At 43.8% G+C, this 23,140-nt stretch overlaps 1 protein-coding gene across 7 annotated transcripts in view; it reads left to right on the top strand.

Moving 5' to 3' along the window:
* Positions 1 to 23,140, top strand: part of GOLM1 (golgi membrane protein 1) — a 75,050-nt gene that overhangs the window by 3,196 nt on the left and 48,714 nt on the right. For 4 of the 7 annotated variants that reach the window (XM_024252743.3, XM_063714264.1, XM_024252741.3 and 1 more), the window contains exons 2-3: positions 17,519 to 17,671; positions 19,260 to 19,439. In XM_024252743.3, coding sequence (XP_024108511.1) covers positions 17,543 to 17,671; positions 19,260 to 19,439 — 309 coding nt within the window. In that variant the 5' untranslated portion in view covers positions 17,519 to 17,542. The remainder of the gene's footprint in view (positions 1 to 17,518; positions 17,672 to 19,259; positions 19,440 to 23,140) is intronic. The other 3 variants (XM_024252742.3, XM_003777394.4, XM_063714263.1) reach the window with 1 other exon arrangement.

Here is a 23,140-nt window from a genome sequence, read left to right as displayed (position 1 = left end):
AGCGCTTTATTAGTAGGACTTCCCTTGCTAAGATTTTGAAGATTAGTGCCTGACAGAAAAAAGTGCATATATAAATACTATATAATATGATTATAGTTGTTTATATTGTAATTTGCTGTCGTTTCCCAACTTTTTTGATGTTTCTCAGTAATAAACTTTTTTAACACTCTCCTGTATGTGCATTTGTTGCTTATTTATAAACTACATGTATTTGCTGTTATGGTTATATTGTATCTCAAGGCCCAATATACATATAGGGCTGGATTTGTTAACAACATTAGAGGTAGAAACCCTGTTTTAAATACTCTTTCTCTTAATTTTAAGTATTTTGGGCCTGTGCCTCATCAGATCTGATTACATCAGCATAGTTTCTACTTCATGAGGTATCTCATGCAAGGCTGACTCAGTACAGAGCTTTGCCAGCCACGGTATTTTGCTGTCCTGTGTTTGCATTTATTAGTAGAATAAACAGACCTCTGACTTGGTAGGTCTGGGGTGGGCCACAAAATTTGCATTTCTGACAAATTCCAAGGTAATGCTGATGCTGCTAATATGGGGACCACACTTTAAGAACCATTGAACTACAGCAGGAGTTGGCAACCTGTTTCTGAAAAGGACCAGATACTATTTTAGGTGTTGCAGACCCTGTGGTCCCTGTCACAGCTACTCAGCTCTGCTGTTATAGCCCAGTAGCCACAGACAATTTGTAAATGAATGGGCATGGTTCTGTTCCAATAAAACTTTATTTATGGATACCGAAGTTTTAATTTCATGTAGTTTTCATGTGTCATGAGATATCCTTTTATTTCCAAACCAAAAAAAAAAAACACCTAGCTATTGAGCAGTTATCATGTGGTGTGTACTTTATTGCCATTGTAATTTTTAATCCTCACAACAAAAGGTTTTACAGATTTAAAGTCTCATATCACTGCATCCTAGAACATGGGGACAGTGGTAAGCCTACTTCCATGGACTTTTACAAGGATTGAATAAGATGCAGAGAGGGGGATTACACAACTCACCAAAATTCATGCAAATAGTAAGAAAGCTAGGATTAAAATTCCTTTTGGCCTGACCCACATCAATACTCTTTTCCTAAGCCACACTGCCTCAACAGTACCGCTAAGGAAGCACTCAAAATAACGGGTAGCTAAACTGACATCTAATATCACTTCATGGCATCCAGATTCTCCAAGGAGCACTGAACCAGGAGTCGCCTGCCAGGTCAGTCTCCATCCCTCTATCAGTAGGTCTGTGTGCGGGTTGGGGAACACTGCAAGTTTCAGCTGGTTCTCAGTTCTTCTTGGTTTTCAGCCCTGCTTGGCTCTTTTGGGTCTTCCCCACATGCGCATAATCTTCCAGGCAGCCAGGAATATGTGGAGAATTTATCTCAGCCCTTTGAAGCACTCTGTCATGAAATATTATTCTTTTAACTTTCTTCAACCATTGAAAATGTAAAAACTGGCCAGGCACATTGGCTCATGCCTGTAATCCCAGCACTTTGGGAGGCTGAGGTGGGTGGATCACTTGAAGTCAGGAGTTTGAGACCAACCTGGCCAACATGGTGAAACCCCATCTCTACTTAAAAAAAAAAAAAAAAAAAAAAAAAGGAAAATACAAAAATTAGCTGGGCATGGTGGCATGTGCCTGTAATCCCAGCTACCTGGGAGGTTGAGACATTCGAATCTCTTGAACCCAGGAGGCAGAGGTTACAGACAGCTGAGATTGCGCCACTGCACTCCAGCCTGGGTGACAGAGCAAGACTTCGTCTCCAAAAAAAAAAAAAAAAAAGAAAATGTAAAAACTATTCTTAATTTGTGGGCAGTGTACAAAAATAGATGGCTGGCAGGATTGGGCCCTTGGGCTGCAGTTTGTGACTCAAGGAAAAATTGAGCTCCTACTGAGATGTATTCTTTTTTCTTTTCTTTTCTTTTTTTTTAGACGGAGTTTTGCTTTTGTTGCCCAGGCCGGAGTGCAATGGCACTATCTCAGCTCACCGAAAACTCCGCTTCCCAGGTTCAGGTGATTCTCCTGCCTCAGCCTCCCAACTATCTGGAATTACAGGCATGCACCACCACACCTGGCTAATTTTGTATTTTTAGTAGAGACAGGGTTTCTCCATGTTGGTCAGGCTGGTCTTGAACTCCTGACCTCAGGTGATCCACCTGCCTTGGCCTCCCAAAGTGCTGGGATTACAGGCGTTAGTCACCGCGCCTGGCCCAAGATGTATTCTTTTTTCAATATTTTTTTGTAGAGACAGGGTCTCCCTGCATAACATTGCCCAATCTGTTCTCGAATTCCTGGGCTCAAGTGATCCTCCTGCCTCAGCCTCCCAAAGTGCTGGGATTACAGACGTGAGCCACCGTGCTGGCCCCAGGATATATTCTTGACGGTGGTTCAGCCTTTCTTCAGAAAATTTCAAAACAGGAAGAATTTGGTTATCTAGTTCATTTTCACTCATCCACCTCGCTTTTTGGTGTTTCCACCACCTACCACTATACATTCATTTTAAAAGTTTTAATCTTTAGACACTGTCAGCTTCTAGCATTGGGGAAAAGATGGTGTTCATTTTGGGGAAGTGAGAGGAAGAGAGTCTGTGTATATCCTAGTAAGTTTTTAAGGCAATTTAAGCAGAACACAGTGACCTTGGTCATTTAATCCCAATGGGTTAGAAGCAGAGTTGATAAACTGTCTAAATGGTCAGATGGTAAAAGTTTAATCCTCATAATACCCTATGGGCAGAGTTGGTCTGTGAGTAGGTCTGTGTCTCAACTTTTCAGTTCTGCTTTGTAGACAGAAAGCAGCCATAGGCAGTATTTATGGCGGTGTACGGTAAAACTTTAAAAAAAAAAAAAAAAAAACAGGCCCGGATATGGCCTGTGGGCCATAGTTTGCTCACCCCTGGCTTAGAGACATTCTTGGGACAGGGTGGAATATTTCCAGGCCATCAGAAAACTTGGTGACTGATTCTTTCCCGGACTCCAGGCTGTCCTGGGGTGTGCTCAGGTCTGTTTGCTCATTGCAGTGACTTCTGAACTTCCTGCTGAGCCGCTGGGGCCATTCCTCTGAGAAGGAGTTAGAGGTGTGGCTCCACCACTGTTTGGAGAAGCCCAGTTTCTACACTGGTTGATGTTGGTCAAACATGCTAATCTGACGCGATTGCTCATGTATATTTGCTTTTCTGATTTAAAGCCCTGTATGAAAATAAGGAAATGTTAAACATAATATTTAACTAGGAGGGTCAAGGGGCTCGTGTATTTGGCATGTTGTCCATTTTCATATGCCTTTTCTTTCTTTTAAAAAAAGTAATTAGAAGGCTTTGTTGAATTTTGTCTTAAAAGCAAATAATAATTTTAACCAGTAGGTTGAATTTTTAAATTAATTAAACCAGTAGGTAAGAATATGCAGTTTTTTCCTTTTCTGATTTATCAAGTGATTTTTTTTTTTTTTTTTTTGACAGAAATCTTGCTCTGTCGCCCAGGCTGGCGTGCAGTGACGCAGTCTCAACTCACTGCAACCTCCGTCTCCTGGGTTCAAGCAATTCTCATGCCTTAGCCTCCCAAGTAGCTGGAATTACAGGTGTGTGCCACCACACCCAGATAATTTTGGGTTTTTTTTTGTTGTTGTTGTTTCTTTTTTTTTTTGAGGCATAGTCTCACTCTGTCACTCAGGCTAGAGTGCAGTGGAGCAATCTTGGCTCACAGCAACCTCTGCCTCCCAAGTTCAAGTGATTCTCCTGCCTCAGCCTCCCAAGTAGCTGGGATTACAGGCGCACACCACCATGCCTGGCTAATTGTATTTTTAGTAGAGACAGGGTTTTGATATGTTGGCCAGGCTGGCCTCAAATTCCTGACCTCAGGTGATCGCCTGCCTTGGCCTCCCAAAGTGCTGGGATTACAGGCATGAGCCACTGCGCAGACCCAGCCTATCAAGTGATTTTTAATGCGAAAACACACCACTTGTTTTAATTTTGGGAAAGCCTGGACCCTCACAGAGTTTAGCTGATTTAAGTTAATCATTTTCAGTATGTTGGAAGCTTATAACCAAGTATGAGACAAACATATTCTGAAGCTTAAATGAAAATGAATATTAAATTAATGCCTCTGTTTGATGCAGTATATCACTCACCCACTTCCGTCTCATCTGCAATCCATAGAAATTCTAAGGTGGCAGAAGGGAGAGTGTCTGATGTATTTGACCACCATAAACTTTGCCTGTGAGTTCCTGCCGCCAGCCTTCATCAATCTTGATCATTTCTCGCCAGTGTGTGTCCCTTATCCTTCAGCAGCAAGGGTTTTTACAGTCCTGGAAGCCTGTGAGGAAGCGCCTTGCAGGCCTGAAGCCTCATTGTGTTACTTCCCTTTCTTGTGTCACTATTTACCTGGACAGCCCTGCTCCCATTGGGAGTCCAGGGCTCTCCTAAGAGTGCTGTCTAGACAGCTGCTCACCTTCCTGGCCAGCCAAGCACTGGGTGACAGTGAGGGGCTTCCAGGATTGTACGACTTCCAGGACTGTTTGAGCCTTGGCTTCCTCAAACCTTTTTCATAATATGATCCTGGTCTGGGATGTCCACAGCCTCAGTGGCAACTGTAGGTCAGCCCCAGGTAATGGCAGGTACTGCTATTTTAGTTGGTGGCAGAGTCAGGAGAAGGAAAGAGGAGGGCTGGTAGCTATAAAGTAGAATGGTTATGGAAGGAAAACATGCATCACTGTTTCCTCATAAAATGGAAAAAAGATTGAATCTAGAAATGATTTGTTTGTTGTTCATCTTTCCATCCCTAATAATTGTCAACATTTGTTGAGCAATTACTATGTGCCAAATGTAGCTCTAAGCGCTTCTCACTCAACTCGCTGAATTCTCGTAAAAACCTTGTGAGCAGGACAGTGACGCACAGGCAGGTCCTGTGTCCCCTGAGTGGTAGAGCCAGGGTCAGACATGGTTGTGGGGTTCCAGTCTTGGAGTCCTGAGTGGTGGAGCCAGTGTCAGACATGGCTGTGAGGTTCCAGTCTGTGCTCTTAATACCACCCTGAGCTGCCTGATGTGAATGCAGCACCTGACTCATGGTAGCTGCTCAATAAACTTTTTATTGGCTGTCTAAAGAAAAGAGAATATTAAATGATTATCTGTACACTTCCCTTGAAGTGAGAATCGAGTTTATTTTCTGCTTTCAAATTTATAATATACCCCACCCACTGACTTACATCTACTAGAATAACAAAAGGCCTTGCAAGGGTCACATCTAAAAGTATTTTGTCAAGCCATGTGTGGCGGCGTGTGCCTATGGTCCCAGCTACTCGGAGACTGAGGTGTGAGGATTGCTTGGGTCCAGGAGTTCAAGGCTGCAGTGAGCCATGATTGTACCACTGCACTCCAGCCTGGGAGAGAAGATTCCATCTCTTTAAAAAAAAGTATATTGTTAGAAAATTTAGTATATAACAAAGATAGTTGTTCAAAGCAGTAGGTAAAAATAGATTATTCAGTAAAGGGCCCTGGCAGAACTGGCTTGTCACTACAGGAAAAAAAAAGCTGTATTCTTTGTATTTCCTTACTTCTGCATTCTTTGTATTTCCTTACTCCTTACATCAAAAAGGAATTTTAAATGGATGAACAATTTAAATGTAAATATGAAACTGTACGTTGGGAAAAAATGTGGGTAAGTGTGTTTATAAACATAGAATACGAAATGCCCTTCTAAATATAACAACAATCGAGAAGTAATAAAGGATTGACAAGATTGGGTTATTTAAAACAACAACAGAGTGGCTGGCAAGATGGCCAAATAGGAACAGCTCTGGTCCGCAGCTGCCAGTGAGATCAACACAGAAGACAGGTGATTTCTGCATTTCCAACTGAGGTACCTGGCTCATCTCACTGGGACTGGTTAGACGGTGGGTGCAGCCCACAGAGGGTGAGCAGAAGCAGGGTGGGGCGTCACCTCATCTAGGAAGTGCAAGGGGTTGGGGAACTCCTCCCCTAGCCAAGGGAAACTATGAGGGACTGTGCCATGAGGGACGGTGCACTCTGGCCCAGATACTACGCTTTTCGGAGATCTTCGCAACCTGCAGACCAGGAGATTCCCTCAGGTGCCTACACCACCAGGGCCCTGGGTTTCAAGCACACTGGGCGGCCATTTGGGCAAACACTGAGCTAGCTGCAGGAGGTTTTTTTTTTTTTGTACCCCAGTGGCACTTGGAACACCAGGGAAACAGAACTGTTCACTCCCCTGGAAAGGAGGCTGAAGCCAGGGAGCCAAGTGGTCTAACTCATTGGATTCTACCCCAATGGAGCCCAGCAAGCTAAGAAACACTGGCTTGAAATTCTTGCTGCCAGCACAGCAGTCTGAAGTTGCCCTGGGATGCTCGAGCTTGGTGGGGGGGAGGGGCATCTGCCATTACTGAGGCTGGAGTAGGTGATTTTCCTCTCACAGTGTAAAGAAAGCTGCCTGTTCGAACTGGGTAGAGCCCACTGCAGCTCGGCAAAGCCACTGTGGCCAGACTGCCTCTCTAGATTCCTCCTCTCTGAGCAGGGTATCTCTGAAAGAAAGACAGCAGCCCCAGTCTTATAGATAAAACTCCCAGCTCCCTGGGACAGAGCACCTGGGGAAAGGGGTAGATGTGGGTGCAGCTTCAGCAGACTTAAATGTTCCTGCCTGCCAGCTCTGAAGAGAGCAGCAGATCTCCCAGCACAGTGCTCAAGGTCTGCTAAGGGACAGACTACCTCTTCAAGTGGGTCCCTGACCCCTGTGCCTCCTGGCAGGGGTCTGGAGTGGACCTCCAGCAAACTACAGCAGACCTGCAGCAGAGGGGCCTGACGGTGAGAAGAACTAACAGGAATAACATCAACAAAAAGGACGTCCACACAGAAACCCCATCTGAAGTTCACCAGTATCAAAGACCAAAGGTAGATACATCCATGAAGATGAGGAAAAACCTGCACAAAAAGGCTGAAAATTCCAAAAACCGGAATGCCTCTTCTCCTCCAAAGGATCACAGCTCCTCGCCAGCAAGGGAACAAAACTGGACGGAGAATGGGTTTGATGAACTGACAGAAGTAGGCTTCAGAAGGTGGGTAATAAACTCCTCTGAGCTAAAGGAGCATGTTCTAACCCAATGCAAGGAAGCTAAGAACCTTGAAAAAAGTTTAGAGAAATTGCTAACTAGAATAACCAGTTTAGAGAAGAACATAAATGACCTGATGGAGCTGAAAAACACAGCACGAGAACTTCATGAAGCATACACAAGTATCAATAGCCAAGTCGGTCAAGTGGAAGAAAGGATATCAGAAGTTGAAGATCAACTTAATGAAATAAAGAATGAAGACAAGATTAGAGAAAAAAAAGAATGAAAAGGAATGAACAAAGCCTTCAACAAATATGGGACTATGTGAAAAGACCAAACCAATGTTTGATTGGTGTACCTGAAAGTGACGGGGAGAATGGAACCAAGTTGGAAACACGCTTCAGGATATTATCCAGGAGAACTTCCCCAACCTAGCAAGACAGGCCAACATTCAAATTCAGGAAATACAGAGAACACCACAGATACTCCTCGAGAAGAGCAACCTGAAGACACGTAATTGTCAGATTCACCAAGGTTGAAATGAAGGAAAAAATGTTAAGGGCAGCCAAAGAAAAAGGTCAGCTTACCCACAAAGGGAAGCCCATCAGACTAACAGCAGATCTCTCTGCAGAAGCCCTACAAGCCAGAAGAGAGTGGGGGCCAATATTCAACATTCTTAAAAGAATTTTCAACCCAGAATTTCATATCTAGCCAAACTAAGCTTCATAAGCGAAGGATAAGTAAAATTCTTTACAGACAAGCAAATGCTGAGAGATTTTGTCACCACCAGGACTGCCTTACAAGAGCTCCTAAAGGAAGCACTAAATATGGAAAGGAAAAACCAGTACCAGCCACTGCAAAAGCATACCAAATTGTAAAGACCATCGACACTATGAAGAAACTGCATCAACTAATGGACAAAATAACCAGCTAGCATCATAATGACAGGATCAAATTCACACATAACAATATTAACCTTAAATGTAAATGGGCTAAATGCCCCAATTAAAAGACACAGATTGGCAAATTGGATAGAGTCAAGACCCATAGGTATGCTGTATTCAGGAGACTCATCTCACATGCAGAGACACACATAGGCTCAAAATAAAGGGATGGAAGAATATTACCAAGCAAATGGAAAGCAAAAAAAAAAAACAAAACAAAACCAGGAGTTGCAGTCCTCTGAAAAAAGACTTTAAACCAACAAAGATTTAAAAAGGGCATTACATAATGGTAAAGGAATCAATGCAAGAAGAAGAGCTAACTATCCTAAATATATATATATATACCCTTCAAAAAAACAGTGAATCCAGGAGCTGGTTTTTTGAAAAGATTAACAAAATAGATAGACTGCTAGCGAGACTAATAAAGAAGAAAAGAGAGAAGACTGAAATAGACACAATAAAAAATGGTAAAGGGGAGATCACCACTGATCCCACAGAAATACAAACTAAAATCAGAGGATACTATAAACACCTCTACACAAATAAACTAGAAAATCTAGAAGAAATGGATAAATACCTGTACACATAAACCCTCCCAAGACTAAACCAGGAAGAAGTCAAATCCCTGAATAGACCAATAACAAGTTCTGAAATTGAGGTAGTAATTAATAGTCTACCAACCAAAAAAAGCCCAGGACCAGACGGAATCACAGCCGAATTCTACCAGAGGTACAAAGAGGAGCTGGTACCATTCCTTCTGAAACTATTCCAAACAATAGAAAAAGAGAGACTCTTCCCTAACTCATTTTATGAGGCCAGCATCATCCTGATACCAAAACCTGGCCTAGACACAACAAAAAAAGAAAATTTCAGACCAATATCCCTGATGAACATCGATGTGGAAATCCTCAATAAAATACTGGCAAACCAAACCCAGCAGCTCATCAAAAAGCTTATCCACCACGATCAAGTCGGCTTCATCCCTGGGATGCAAGGCTGGTTCAACATATGCAAATCAATAAACGTAATCCATCACATAAACAGAACCAATGACAAAAACCACATGGTTCTCTCAATAGATGCAGAAAAGGCCTTCGATCAAATTCACACCTCTTCATGCTAAAAACTCTCAATAAACTAGGTATTGATGGAACGTATCAAAATAATAGCTATTTATGACAAACCCACAGCCAATATCATACTGAATGGGCAAAAGCTGGAAGCATTCCCTTTGAAAACTGCCACAAGACAAGGATCTCCTCTCTCATCGCTCCTATTCAACATGGTATTTGAAGTTCTGGCCAGGGCAATCAGGCAAGAGAAAGAAATGTATTCAAATAAGAAGAGCGGAAGTCATATTGTCTCTGTTTGCAGATGACATGATTGTATATTTAGAAAACCCCATCGTTTCAGCCTAAAATCTCCTAAAGCTGATAAGCAACTTCAGCAAAGTCTCAGGATACAAAATCAATGTGCAAAAATCACAAGCATTCCTATACACTAATAGACAAACAGCCAAATCATGAATGAGCTCCCATTCACAATTGCTACAAGGAGAATAAAATAACTAGGAGTACAACTTACAAGGGATGTGAAGGACCTCTTCAAGGAGAACTACAAACCACTGTTCAAGGAAGTGAGAGAGGACACGAACAAATGGAGAAACATTCCATGCTTATGGATTGGAAGAATCAATATCGTGAAAATGGCCTTACTGCCCAAAGTAATTTATAGATTCAATGCTATCGCCATCAAGCTACCATTGACTTTCTTCACAGAATTAAAAAAAAAAACTTTGAATTTCATATGGAACCAAAAAAGAGCTCATATAGCCAAGACAATCCTAAGCAAAAAGACAAAGCTGGAGGCATCATGCTGCCTGACTTCAAACTGTACTACAAGGCTACAGTAACCAAAACAGCATGGTACTGGTACCAAAACAGATACATAGACCAATGGAACAGAACAGAGGGCTCAGAAAGAATGCCACACATCTACAACCATCTGATCTTTGACAAACCTGACAAAAACAAGCAATGGAGAAAGGATTCCCTATTTAATAAATGGTGTTGGGAAAACTGGCTAGCCATATGTAGAAAGCTGAAACTGGATCCCTTCCTTATACCTAATACAAAAATTAACTCAAGATGGATTAAAGACTTAAACGTAAGACCTAAAACTATAAACACCCTAGAAGAAAACCTAGGCAGTAAGTGGGCATGGGCAAAGACTTCATGACTAAAACACCAAAAGCAATGGCAACAAAAGCCAAAATAGACAAATGGGATCTAGTTAAGCTAACGAGCTTCTGCACAGCTAAAGAAACTATCATCAGAGCGAAGAGGCAGCCTACAGAATGGGAGAAAATTTTTGTAATCTGTCCATCTGACAAAGGGCTAATATCCAGAATCTACAAAGAACTTAAAGTTACAAGAAAAAAAACCCCATCAAAAACTGGGTGAAGGATATGAACAGAGACTTCTCAAAAGAAGACATTTACGCAGCCAACAAACATATGAACAAAAGCTCATCATCATTGGTCATTAGAGAAATGCAAATCAAAACCACAATGAGATACCATCTCACGCCAGTTAGAATGGTGATCATTAAAAAGTCAGGAAACCACAGATGCTGGAGAGAATGTGGAGAAATAGGAATGCTTTTACTCTGTTGGTGGAAGTGTAAGTCAGTTCAACCATTGTGGAAAACAGTGTGGTGATTCCTCAAGGGTCTAGAACTAGAAATACCATTTGACCCAGCAATCCCATTACTGGGTATATACCCAAAGGATTATAAATCATTCTATAAAGACACATGCACACGTATGTTTATTGCGGCACTGTTCACGATAGCAAAGACTTGGAACCAACCCAAATGCCCATCAGTGATAGACTAGATAAAGAAAATGTGGCACATATACACCATGGAATACTATGCAGCCATAAATGAGTTCATGTCCTTTGCCAGGGACATGGATGAAGCTGGAAACCATCATTCTCAGCAAACTAACACAGGAACAGAAAACCAAACACCACATGTTCTCATTCATAAGTGGGAGCTGAACAATGAGAACACTATGGACACAGGGAGGGAAACATCACACACCAGGGTCTGTGGTGGGGTGGGGGACTAGGGGAGGGGTAAGCATTAGGAGAAGTAACTAAATGTAGGTGAGGGGTTGATGGGTGCAGCAAATCATCATGGCACATGTACACCTATGTAACAAACCTGCATGTTCTGCACATGTATCCCAGAGCTTAAAGTATAATTAAAAAAAAAAGTAGAACCTTCAAAAAAAAAAAACAACAACAACAAAAACTTTGGGCAAAATTTCTGTAAAGTAAAAGAATAGATGAAAAATTGAAAAAAAAATTATTCAAATGAAGGACCAAAGATTGGTTTACCTTTAATAGACAAAGAGCTTTAGCAAATCAATAAGATGAACACCCCAGTTTAAAATTGGGCAAAGAATATGAAAAGGCATTTCACCAAAATGAACATGCAGATGGCCAATAAATGAAAAGACACTCATTTGTACTCATAATTAACGTGCTTGAAAATATCACTAATGAGATTGTCAGGCATTAAAAAGTTTGTTTTCTATGTTATCATGTCAGAAAACAGGCATTCTCCCGCTGCAGAAGATTGTGATTAAAACCTCTATATGAAAAGAAGGAAATTTTTTTTTGTAGGCCTAACTATCTTTTTGTTTGTTTTTCTGGGACAGAGTCTCACTCTGTCGCCCCCAGGCTGGAGTGCAGTGGCGCAATCTCGGCTCACTGCAACCTCTGCCTCCCGGGTTCAAGTGATTCTTCTGCCTCAGCCTCCTGAGTAGCTAGGACTACAGGCGAGCACCACCCCCGGCTACTTTTTGTATTTTTAGTAGAGATGGGGTTTCACCATATTGGTGAGGATGGTCTTGAACTCCTGACCTCGTGATCCGCTTGCCTCGGCCTCCTAAAATGCTGGAATTACAGGCATGAGCCTCTGTGCCCAGCGAAAGGAAGGAAATTTTTAAAATATTAATATTTAACTAGAAGGTTCAAGGGGCTCATGCATTTGACAGGTTGGACCTGTTTTGGATATGGTTAAGATCTATCAAATAATTTTTTATATAGTTTAGACTTAAGGAAGGGTTGGAAAATAGTATATATAGTTCCTATATACCCTTTACCCTGTTTCCCCTTAACCATAGAATTTATCAAAATTAAGAGATTAACCTTGGTAGTATCTTTTTAACCATGCTGGCCAAGTGTTTTGTAGAATGTCTGACGCGTTGACTTCCTCTGAATTTTCTCCTGATAAGATTGAGGTTATGCATCCCTGGCAGGAGACTGTAGAGGTGCCGTGCCCTCCTAGTGCACCGTATCGGGGTATGTGATGTCGATGTGCCTCATTATCAGGGATACCAAGCTTGAACATGTGGCTAAGGTGGCATCTGCCAGAATTCTTCATGTAATAGAACTGTTTTTCCCCTTTGTAATTTGCCAACTATTTTGGAAGAGAGAAACTCTATCAATATTAAAAACATACATTTTTGACCCAGAAATAGATCCACAGAGATGTGATTTATTTCATCTCCTGCAAAATGGGGATGATAATGCCCCCAAAGCTGATACGAGCCCCTGTATTGAGCAGTGCCTCACAACAGTAAGCTCGCTGTTGATTCATCTCAAGCTCCTTGAGGCCAGCTAGGTTTGAAACTCAGGACTTATTTCAGAATTCACATAACATTGGGCATTTATTATATGTTATGTGACAGCCCCAGGAGGATCTAGGACAGCACCGCATACTCAAACACTCAACTTTCTGCAGTGAAATGTATGAGCATTCACATGAAAGGAGGAAGATAAAGACTATAAGTAGCTTCAGATAAGTTGTGATCAGACCTTGATCTTAGTTCAGGTTTCGTTGCTGGAAAAGTTTTTAAAATTTTCTCTGAGATTTTAGAGACCGTTTTGGATTTCAAAGTTGTGAATAAGGGACTGTACACATAGATAAGAGTTCATAAACACAGAGATGGATGTACAGTTCCACATCTGCAGATTAAACTAGCCGTTCAAAATGTAGTTAAGCCTGGCTGGGCGTGGTGGCTCATGCCCATAATCCCAGCACTTTGGGAGGCCGAGGCAGGCAGATCACTTGAGGCCAAGAATTCGAGACCAGCCTGGCTAACATAGTGAAACACCATCTCTACTAAAAGTACAAAAAAACTAGCTGGGTGTGGTGGTGGGCACCTCTAATCCCAGGTACTCAGGAGGCTGAGATGGGAGAATCCTTTGAACCTGGGAGGCGGAGGTTGCAGTGAGCCAAGTTCGTGCCACTGCACTCTAGCCTGGGTGACAGAGCAAGACTCTGTCTCAGAAAAACAAAAATTAGTTAGGCCTACAGTGGTTGCATCTGTACTGAACATGTATAGACTTTTTTGTGGTTAGTTCCTAAACATATGGCTTAACAGCTAATTACATAGCATTTACATTGTACTAAGTATTATAAGTAATCTAGACATGGTTTAAAGCTTAGAGGAGGATGTGCCTGGGTTGGATTCACATATTATGCCATTTTATATAAGAGACTTGAACATCCTTGGCTTTTGGTGTCCTCAGGGGGTCCTGGAACCAATCCCCAGTGAATACTGAGGGACAGCTGTGTAAGGCTGTTTATGGTAGCATTGTTGGAAATAAGCCTGGAAAACCTTGACTATTTCTCTGTAGGAGATCAGTTAAGCAAATCTTGGCACACAGTGGTGCCCTATTCAGCCCTTTGAAAAGAATGGAGCAAACCATAATGTGCTACTAAAAAAGGGGAGGCAAGATGTGTTACTAAGAAATACACAGCATTTGCAGAAGAGTGTGAATGGTGTGATCTTGTTTGGATTAAAATAAATACATTGATACTTATATATGCATCTAGAAACATCTAGAATAGTGGCTATACATATGAATCACCTGGGGAGGTTAAAAAATACCAATATCCGGGCCTTGCCCTAAACCCCATTGAATTAGAAATGCAGGGGTGGGGGCCAGGTGTGATGGCTCACGCCTGTACTCCAAGCACTTTAGGAGGCCGAGGCGGGAGGATCACTGAGCCCAGGAGTTTGAGACCAGCTTGAGCAACATAGTGAGACCCTGTCTCTACAAAAACAAAAAATTAGCTGGGCATGGTGGCACACACCTGTAGTCCCAGCTACTTGGGAAGCTGAGGTGGGAGGATCACTTGAGCCCAGGAAGTTGGGGAAGCTGAGGTGGGAGGATCACTTGAGCCCAGGAAGTTGAGGCTGGGATCACACCACTAGGCAGCTATTTCAGCCTGGGCAACAGAGTGAGTATGTCAGCCTGAGTGACAGGGTGAGACCCTGTCTCAAGAAAAAAAAAAAAAAAAAGGAAAGAAGAAAAGAAATGCAGTGGTGGAGCCCAGGTATTGATATTTTAAAAAGCGTCAGGCTGGGCACGGTGCCTCACGCCTGTAATCCTAGCACTTTGGGAGGCCGAGGCAGGCAGATCACGAGGTCAGGAGATCAAGACCATCCTGGCTAACACGGTGAAACTTCGTCTCTACTAAAAATAGAAAAAATTAGCCAGGTGTGGTGGCGGGCGCCTGTAGTCCCAGCTACTCAGGAGGCTGAGGCAGGAGAATGGCATGAACCTGGGAGGCAGAGCTTGCAGTGAGCCTAGATCGTGCCACTGCACTCCAGCCTGGGCGACAGAGCGAGACTCTGTCTCAAAAAAAAAAAAAAAAAAAAAGTGTCCCAGGTGATGCTGATGCCCCTTGAGTGTTGAGGACCACTGGAACAGAAGGACCCAGATGTTAGAAAATGTTATCCCTTTCCTTTGGATGAGGGGGATGTAATTTATCCTTTTTTTTTTTTTTGAAGCAGAGTCTCGCTCTGTCGCCCAGGCTGGAGTGCAGTGGTGTGATCTTGGCTCACTGCAAGCTCCGCCTCCCGGGTTCAAGCTTTTCTCCTGTCTCAGCCTCCTGAGTAGCTGGGACTACAGGCATGCGCCACCATGCCTGGCTGATTTTTGTATTTTTAGTAGAGATGGAGTTTCACCACGTTGGCCAGGCTGATCTCAAATTCCTGACTTCAGGCCATCTACCTGCCTTGGCCTCCCAAAGTGCTGGGATTACAGGCATGAGCCACCGCACCCGACCAATTTGTACTTTACTGTGTGTAGTTTCCTAGTTTTTCCTTAGCAAAAGCCATTTGGAGACGTCTCCGCCACCCCCTCTTGTATTTGTACTTTTATATTTTAAAAACAAGGTTAGCTGGGCGTGGTGGCTCATGCCTATATTCCCAGCACTTTGGGAGGCCGAGGCAGGCGGATCACCTGAGGTTGGGAGTTCCAGACCAGCCTGACCAACATGGAGAAACCCCGTCTCTACTAAAAATACAAAATTAGCTGGCCATGGTGGTGCATGCCTGTAATCCCAGCTACTGGGGAAGCTGAGGCAGGAGAATCGCTTGAACCCGAGAGGTGGAGGTTGTGGTGAGCCGAGATCACACCATTGCACTCCAGCCTGGACAACAAGAGTGAAACTCCGTCTCAAAAAAAAAAAAAAAAAAAAAAAAGTTGAGGCTGGGTGCACTAGCTTATACCTGTAATCCCAGTACTTTGAGAGGCCCAGATGGGAGGATCACTTGAGGTCAGGAATTTGAGGCCAACCTAGGCAATAGTGAGACCCTGTCTGTACAAAAATTGTTTTAAAAAATTAGCTGGGCGTGGTGGCCCATGTCTGTAGTCCCAGCTACTTGAGAGGTTGAGGGCAGGAGGATTATTTGAGCCCAAGAGTTTGAGGCTTCAGTGAGCCACAGTTGTGCGACTGACTCCACCCTAGGCGACAGAGACCCTGTCTCTAAAATAAACAAACAAAAATTTTAAAAAGTTTGAGTCAAAAAAGAGACTCTTGTGATCAAAATGAGATACGATAGGACAATGGAGACACATTTTCAGTAGATCTGCAGAATCTTCTAGAAGTTTCTTATTTCTCAGCTTATGCTCCTTGAGTACATTCAGTGCTTGCTGATATCAGCTGATAATTGAAAGAAAAACGTTGTTTCCCCTTTCATCCTGAGAGGCTAGAAGCTGATAAGACATGAGCACAGGTCAGAATTTCCACCCATGGGAATTCTGGGAGTGCTTTATTTTAGATGATTTGGCTAGATTGCTTCTTTATCCCCTGGCAGGCCCCCATACTAGTAGCTAGCTGTTAAGAAAAAGGAAGCCTTTCGACGACCCACCTGAAAAGACCATAGGGTGAGGATCAGCTCTCCCATGTTCTCACTGGTGAGAATTGGGCTTTGCAGGTGAATCCTTGGTGGTCTCCTCTTCCTTCCCCTCCTATTCCTTCCTTCCCTTGTCTTTTTTCCCCACCTTCCCCTTTCCTCCTTTGTTGCTAGACACCCCTGGTGTAAAAGGCTCTCTGTGCTCAAAGGCTGTTTGTTGCAGTGCAGCCACGCTCACTCTGATAAGGTTCTGTTTTATCTGGCTCGGGAAAAGCCATTTGGAAAAGTCTACTTTCCTTGTTCCTAGAGACCAGTGCTTGCATCCAGGCAGACCTGGCTTTGAATTGAAGCCCAGTAACAAAATTTATGGCATCTTTCTTCTAAGCTGTATTTTTGTGCACTCTGTAGCTCTCACACAGAGGCACTGTTTTTCCTAACATGAGGCGTACGATGCAGCAGTTGCACAGATACGGTCCCTAAAGTGAGAAATGAATGTTCGAAAGACAAGGTGCTCTCGTTTGGCATGGAGTGAATGCCTCATTTCCACCTCAAATCCTAAGATGGAACACGTTTTTGCTGGTAACTTCAGGCAGATGGCACACCTCCCATTTCCGTTGTGTGTCATGGAGGAGACCCTTCTGTAGCCAGGGCTGTGCTTGAATAATGATGTACATGGGGGGAGTTCACATTCACCTCCAGAATGGGTTTCCTGCTTTGCTTGAGAAATGCTTTAATTGGGTGTCATTAGTAATCCTGTCAAGGGTAAAAAAAAAAAAAAAAACCTCCCTTGTTAGGAATCAAAGCAAAAAGCTCTCTCTGAGGAGTAATGAGGAATATACTCTTTCTAATATGATGCGGAAGCACTTAATATTTGTTATTGGTGTTTACAGAAATGATTACTTCTCAAACATTGCTGCTTACAGAAATGATTAATTCTCAAACTATGCCGGGAAGGTGAGTATGGTGATGATTTTACAGGGGAGGAATCTGAAGTGTAAGAGGAATCATGTCTTGCCCCAGGTCTCGAGCTAATCTGTGGCAGGTTTTGGGGCGGTGCCTGCTCCTCCGAGCCTGTCCTGGGAGCTGGCCACACTGCCCTGGGTGCACAGCACCTTGGGCTCTGTGCGTGCTGTCCACATACTCTTCTCCCTCGACAGCTTTGCACATCAAGGAGAAGCTACCAGCCCATGCTTCTTGGCAAGACCCCTTTCCTCTTGGTTGTAAGGATGATACGGTCTGCTTCGGAGATGATAATACTAGTATTGATGTCTGTTTATTTGCTTTTACTTAGCAGATTCTCAGCACTGATTTTGAGATGATGGGCTTGGGAAACGGGCGTCGCAGCATGAAGTCGCCGCCCCTCGTGCTGGCCGCCCTGGTGGCCTGCATCATCGTCTTGGGCTTCAACTACTGGATTGCGAGCTCCCGGAGCGTGGACCTCCAGGTGTTTTGTTTTGTTTATTGTTACGTTTATTTTATGTTTAATGTTTTATTTTGTTATGATGGGGTCCCAGGGGTTTGTTGTTTATTGCCAGCCAGGACGTTTTGTGCAGGGCACAAGCTTGTAAGGTGAGTTTAGGGCTCTGCACACCCCCACAGCCCTGGGCCAGACCCCAAGCAGCTTTGGGGTCCCCTCTGTGGTTGTGTAGGATTGCGGTTGTGGTATCCCTCCCTGCTTTTCCTGTGAGTTAACAGCATTCATTTGAGCTACTGGGGTGGTTCTGGGAAGACAGCTTGCGTATGTACACTGGCCATGGTCCGTTGTTTGCGGTCCTCCGGTGCACAAGATATCGAAGAGTAGTATTGGAAGTGTGCTTGGATGATGGGTGTAAGAAATATGTTTTTAAAGGTACCAATCTTTATCTTCATCACTTAATGATAATAATAATTTTAACTTCCTCATTTACCGTTGCAGTCATGGGTCAGGTACAATGCTGAGTGGTGACAAAGATGCTCCTCTTGATCGAACTTGAGTCGGGCCCTTCTGAGCCGTCTTCTTGACTAGGCCTTGATCTTGGCCCCTCCCAACTCTCACTCCCTGTCTTTGGCCTGCCCAGCCCAGTCCTAGCAAAGGATCCCACTAAGCCATACTTCTACCCCGATCCTTGACCAAGTTCGTCATCCCTACACTTGCTGTCTAAGTCCTTGGCCTGCGTTTAGCAAGAATCTTGTTAGGCCAGTTTAGCAAGAATCCCCCTACTCTGGGGGCGATTTCCATCCACTGACTCCCCGCACTGTGCTCGTTGGCTATAAATCCCTAGCTGTCTTTGATGTATTCAGCGTTGAGCACAATTTCCCTCTCCTTTTGCAATCGTTTTGAATAGTCTTTCTTACCATTTTAATAAATGTCAGAATAATTTCTCTTTCACAGTACTTCATACAAATTATCTCCTTTTGTGCACAAACCCTACAAGGTTGGGACTTGACTTTCCTCATTTCACAGGGGGTCAGACTGAGGTACCGAGAGGTTGAGGTGGAGCAGGGATTCTAACCCGCATGGGCTTAGCCGTGGCACCCCAGCCCGTCTGTGCTCTGTCCTGTTCTCACACTTACCCTCCTGGGCTTGTACTCCCTGTGTCTCAGCTTCCACGGGAGTTCCTGTTCTCTGGGCAGATGAGGTCTGCTTGTCTGGAGTTGGAGAACTGAATCTGTTTTCAGAAATTGTGTCTGCTAAAGAGTTGTTAAGTGCTTTGTTAGCAGTGAAGAAAAACTAAATATTTGAGCATCATCTCATGCCAGGTAAAGCATGAGGCATTCTATGCACTTAGCACATTTAAGCCTCACAAAAACCCAGTGGGAAGTGTGGTGTGAGTGCACGGAGCCTTCCTTCACTTACACTCACAGAGACCATTTTTTCCAGAAGAAACCGCTCCAGCTTCTGTCCAGTTGACTTAAAACACAGCCTTGGGCACTTGTGTGTATGAGACTGATGCTGGCCCTGGGCCCTAAGGTGGTCTTTGTGGAGGGCGCTCAGGTGGTCCAGGCTCCGCAGGTAACTTGGCGTCAGCCCTAATGCCACGGTCTCCTTGTAGACACGGATCATGGAGCTGGAAGGCAGAGTCCGAAGGGCGGCTGCGGAGAGAGGCGCCGTGGAGCTGAAGAAGAATGAGTTCCAGGGAGAGCTGGAGAAGCAGCGGGAGCAGCTTGACAAAATCCAGTCCAGCCACAACTTCCAGCTGGAGAGCGTCAACAAGCTGTACCAGGACGAAAAGGCAAGGCCTGCTTTGTTTCCTCTCAGTTCTTTTCTAAGGGACGCTGTCTACATTGTCTGTTTCTTCTTGGCGGGAGGATGAGCAAGCGGCTGGGTTTAGATTTATGTAATTATGTGGAAAGAGCCTATTGATCAAGCTTTGGGCATTCTCTCCGTTTCCCCTCCAAGTCCCTGGCTGGTTTTGCGGTGAAGCCTTTTGCAGTGGTAATAAACAGGAGAAATGCAGGAGAACAATTTCAGATTCATCCTCCTATTGGCTTTTTTTTTCTCCTATTGGTTTTTTTTCTTCCCACTTTCTACAAACATGTATTAAATACCTACTCTGTGCCAGGCCTATGCCAGGTGCTTATATCTCAGAGAGGAATAATATTTGTGCCCTCCAAGTATCTAATGGAGGAGAGGAGAGGCAGACTCTACTAAATACCAACAGAGAAAGTAGGGGACTGCACACTGGCTTTTAAGCTAAGAAAAAAACTGATAAATCCTGCGTAGATTAAAAGGGGCCTCCTGCTAATTAAAATATCTAAGCTTTATGTGTCTTTTTTTTTTTTTTTTTTTTGAGATGGAGTTTGGCTCTGTCGCCCAGCCTGGAGTGCAATGGCACAATCTTGGCTCACTGCAACCTCTGCCTCCCGGGTTCAAGCGATTCTCCTGCCTCGGCCTCCTGAGTAGCTGCGATTACAGGTGCCCGCCACCACGCCCAGCGAATTTTTGTCTTTTTAGTAGAGACGGGGTTTTCACCATTTTGGCCAGGATGGTTTCGATCTCTTCACCTCACGATCCACCTGCCTCAGCCTCCCAGAGTGCTAGGATTACAGGCGTGAGCCACTGTGCCTGGCCTGATTTTCTTATGTAGGAATATATGACTATACTTTCTTTATTAAATTGTGTAACTGTGTGAGTTATTAATATCTCCTGTCCCAAAGTGCATCAAACTTTGGCCTCTTTTATTAACTAGAAAAATTTGGCCTTTTTTTTTTTTTTTTTTTTTTTTTTTTTTTTTTTTGAGATGGAGTTTCCCTCTTGTTGTCCAGGCTGGAGTGCAATGGCGCACTCTTGGCTCACTGCAACCTCTGCCTCCCGGGTTCAAGCAATTCCCCTGCCTCAGCCTCCCAAGTATCTGGAACTACAGGCATGTGCCACCACGCCCAGCTAATTTTTTGTATTTTTAGTAGCGATGGGATTTCGCCATGTTGGTCAGGTTGGTCTCGAACTCCTGACCTCAGGTGATCTACCCGTCTTGGCCTTCCAAAGTGCTGAGATTACAGGCATGAGCCACAGCACCCGGCCTGAAAAATTTGGCTTTTATAATGCATGTACCTCTCTCTCTGGAGTGGCTAATTTATTGGAAGAATGTTGTAGCTCAACTTCCATTATCTTGAATTGTCTCAGAAAATGAATTATTTCCAGGAAGGGACTCAGACTTTTCTCGCATAACTGATTTAAAATGCAAGAAGTACTTTTTTTGTTGTTTAATTTTCAGAGTACTTTCCTATATTTGCAAGCTCATATTTCTTCTCTGGGAATTGTGCATAATGTTGTTGTAATAAAGTGCTGCTTTATGTTTCTTCCCTTTTCTCACTGGTGAGATACGCTTTTTGTGCTCTTGAAATCCCCTTTAAACCCCATCTCTCAAAAAGAAAAAGAAAAAAAAGAGCATCAAGTAGCTATTTGAAAAGAGAGTCTGTTTCCACAGTTTTTCTCTTTTAGAATATGCGATATAAATGTCTTTTCATTTTGGTGAGCAAGGGTGTGTTCTCACATCAAACCTTAGCTGCGGGGGGATTTTAGCTGTGGTTTGGTGGTAGGAGGCATGGAACTTGTGAGTCAGGCAGACCCGGGTTTAAAGTTTCCTCAGCTGTGTGATTTTAGACAAGTCACTTAAATTCTCTGGATCTATTTTCTCAACTGTCAAGTGGAAATGAGAAAGGAATCTCACAGGGTGCCTGTGAGGATTGAATGAGATAATATTTATAAAGCATTTAACCCAGTGCTCAACCTAGAATGAAAGCTCAGCAGCTGGTGGTTGGTATTATTACACCTAATTGTACCAACGGCCGTCGAGGCCATGATCACAGCAGCAGTGGTGGGCGCAGTCGTAAGCCACCGCAGCAGCGGTGATAATGTTATCTCTTTCTGTATGGACTTTGTCTTAGTCTGTTTAAGGCTGCTATAACAAAATATCATAAACTGGGCAGCGTATAAACAACAAATACTTATTCTCACAGGTCTGGAGGCTGGGAAGTCAAAGATCAAGATGGGGCAGATTCGTCTGGTGAGGGCCCACTTCCAGGTTCATGGATGCCTTCTTCTTGTGGTGTCCTTGCCTGGTGGAAGGGGCAAGGCAGCTCTCTGGGGCCTCTTTTATGGCACTAATCCCATGTATGAGGGCTTGACCCTCCCAGAGGCCTCAGCTCCTAACATCACCTCCATTTGGTATTTGGTGATTTGATTTCAATGTGTGGATTTTGACGGACACCCACACTCAGACCATAGCAGATTTTTTTTTCCTCCCAAATTGAAACCATGAAACCAAATTGTGCTAGCTTTAAAAAGAGTTAGGAAGACACCGAGGGAGGTGGAACCAAGAGCAAGCAGTGTAGTGGGGCTGTGGAAGGAGAACGATGACAGGCACCACACCAACCACAGGAGTGAACGTTTAGTGAACCTGTGCTTGGCCAGATGTGAGGCTGAGCATTTCACAGAGACTGTTTCATGAATTCCTCCCAGCAGTCTGACGAGATTGGGGCTGATATTATTAGTGAATGGAAGCTCAGAGAGTTAGCAGCTGTCACCAGGATGACGCCTAGACCCTAGAGAGCCCCCAGGCCAGGCTCCACCCCTGCACACTGGCTGCCGCCTTCCTTCAGTGTAGACACAACTTCTTGGCTGCCCCCACCTGAAGGGCACCAAGGTGGAGGGGAGGGGGGATAGAGGAAACCAGATGGGCTTGAGTTGGTCAGTGCTGAAGCTGGTGATGGGTACGTGGGAGTTCAGCATGCTAGCTTGTTTACCTTTGTCTGCATTAAAGACTTCACAGTAGAAACTTTAAAAACATCCTCTTTATATCTCCTTGCTTCTAAAGACCGCTGTGTTCTAACTAGCTCTATTTTGGCTGCATGGATGGGCTGATCCTTCACCTAAATACTTTCTTATACATTGTCTGTCTCTTTTTTTTTTTTTTTTCCTTTTTAAATCTTAGAAGGTTAGCATTTGTGGTTAGAAGTGGAACAAGTCTCCTTAAAAAAATTTTAAAGAACCATGGTGATTCTCAGCCATGGGAGGAGCTGGGGTGTGGGGACCTGTGGCTGGGGGTGGTTTGCAAATGACACCTGACCTAGAGATTTCCCTGCCTGTCTCTGCCAGCGTTCCTCGCCTCAAGCAGTCACTGTCACTCTGGGTAGGTGTTATATCCCTCAAGTTGGGGGCTGGACAAAAGCTTGAAAACCAAACCTATCATCAGGGAAAATGTGAACAAACACCTGTTCATACAAACACCTGTTCATAATGAAATTACTGCTTTGGGTAGGCCCTGTCTGACAGAATTTTCTATGATGGCAGAAATGTTTATAGTACAGTAGCCACCGGCCACATGAGTCTAATGAATACCTGAAATGTGGCTAGTGGGACTGAAGAACTGAATTTTATTTAATTTTATCAAACTTAAATGTAAATAGCCAAATAATGGCCACATTGGACAGC

This window comes from Pongo abelii, chromosome 13 (genome assembly GCF_028885655.2).
Source record: "Pongo abelii isolate AG06213 chromosome 13, NHGRI_mPonAbe1-v2.0_pri, whole genome shotgun sequence".
NCBI classification, from domain to species: Eukaryota; Metazoa; Chordata; class Mammalia; order Primates; family Hominidae; genus Pongo; species Pongo abelii.
The sequence above is the reverse complement of the archived record's forward strand: the minus strand, read 5'-3'. Positions and strand labels throughout refer to the sequence as shown.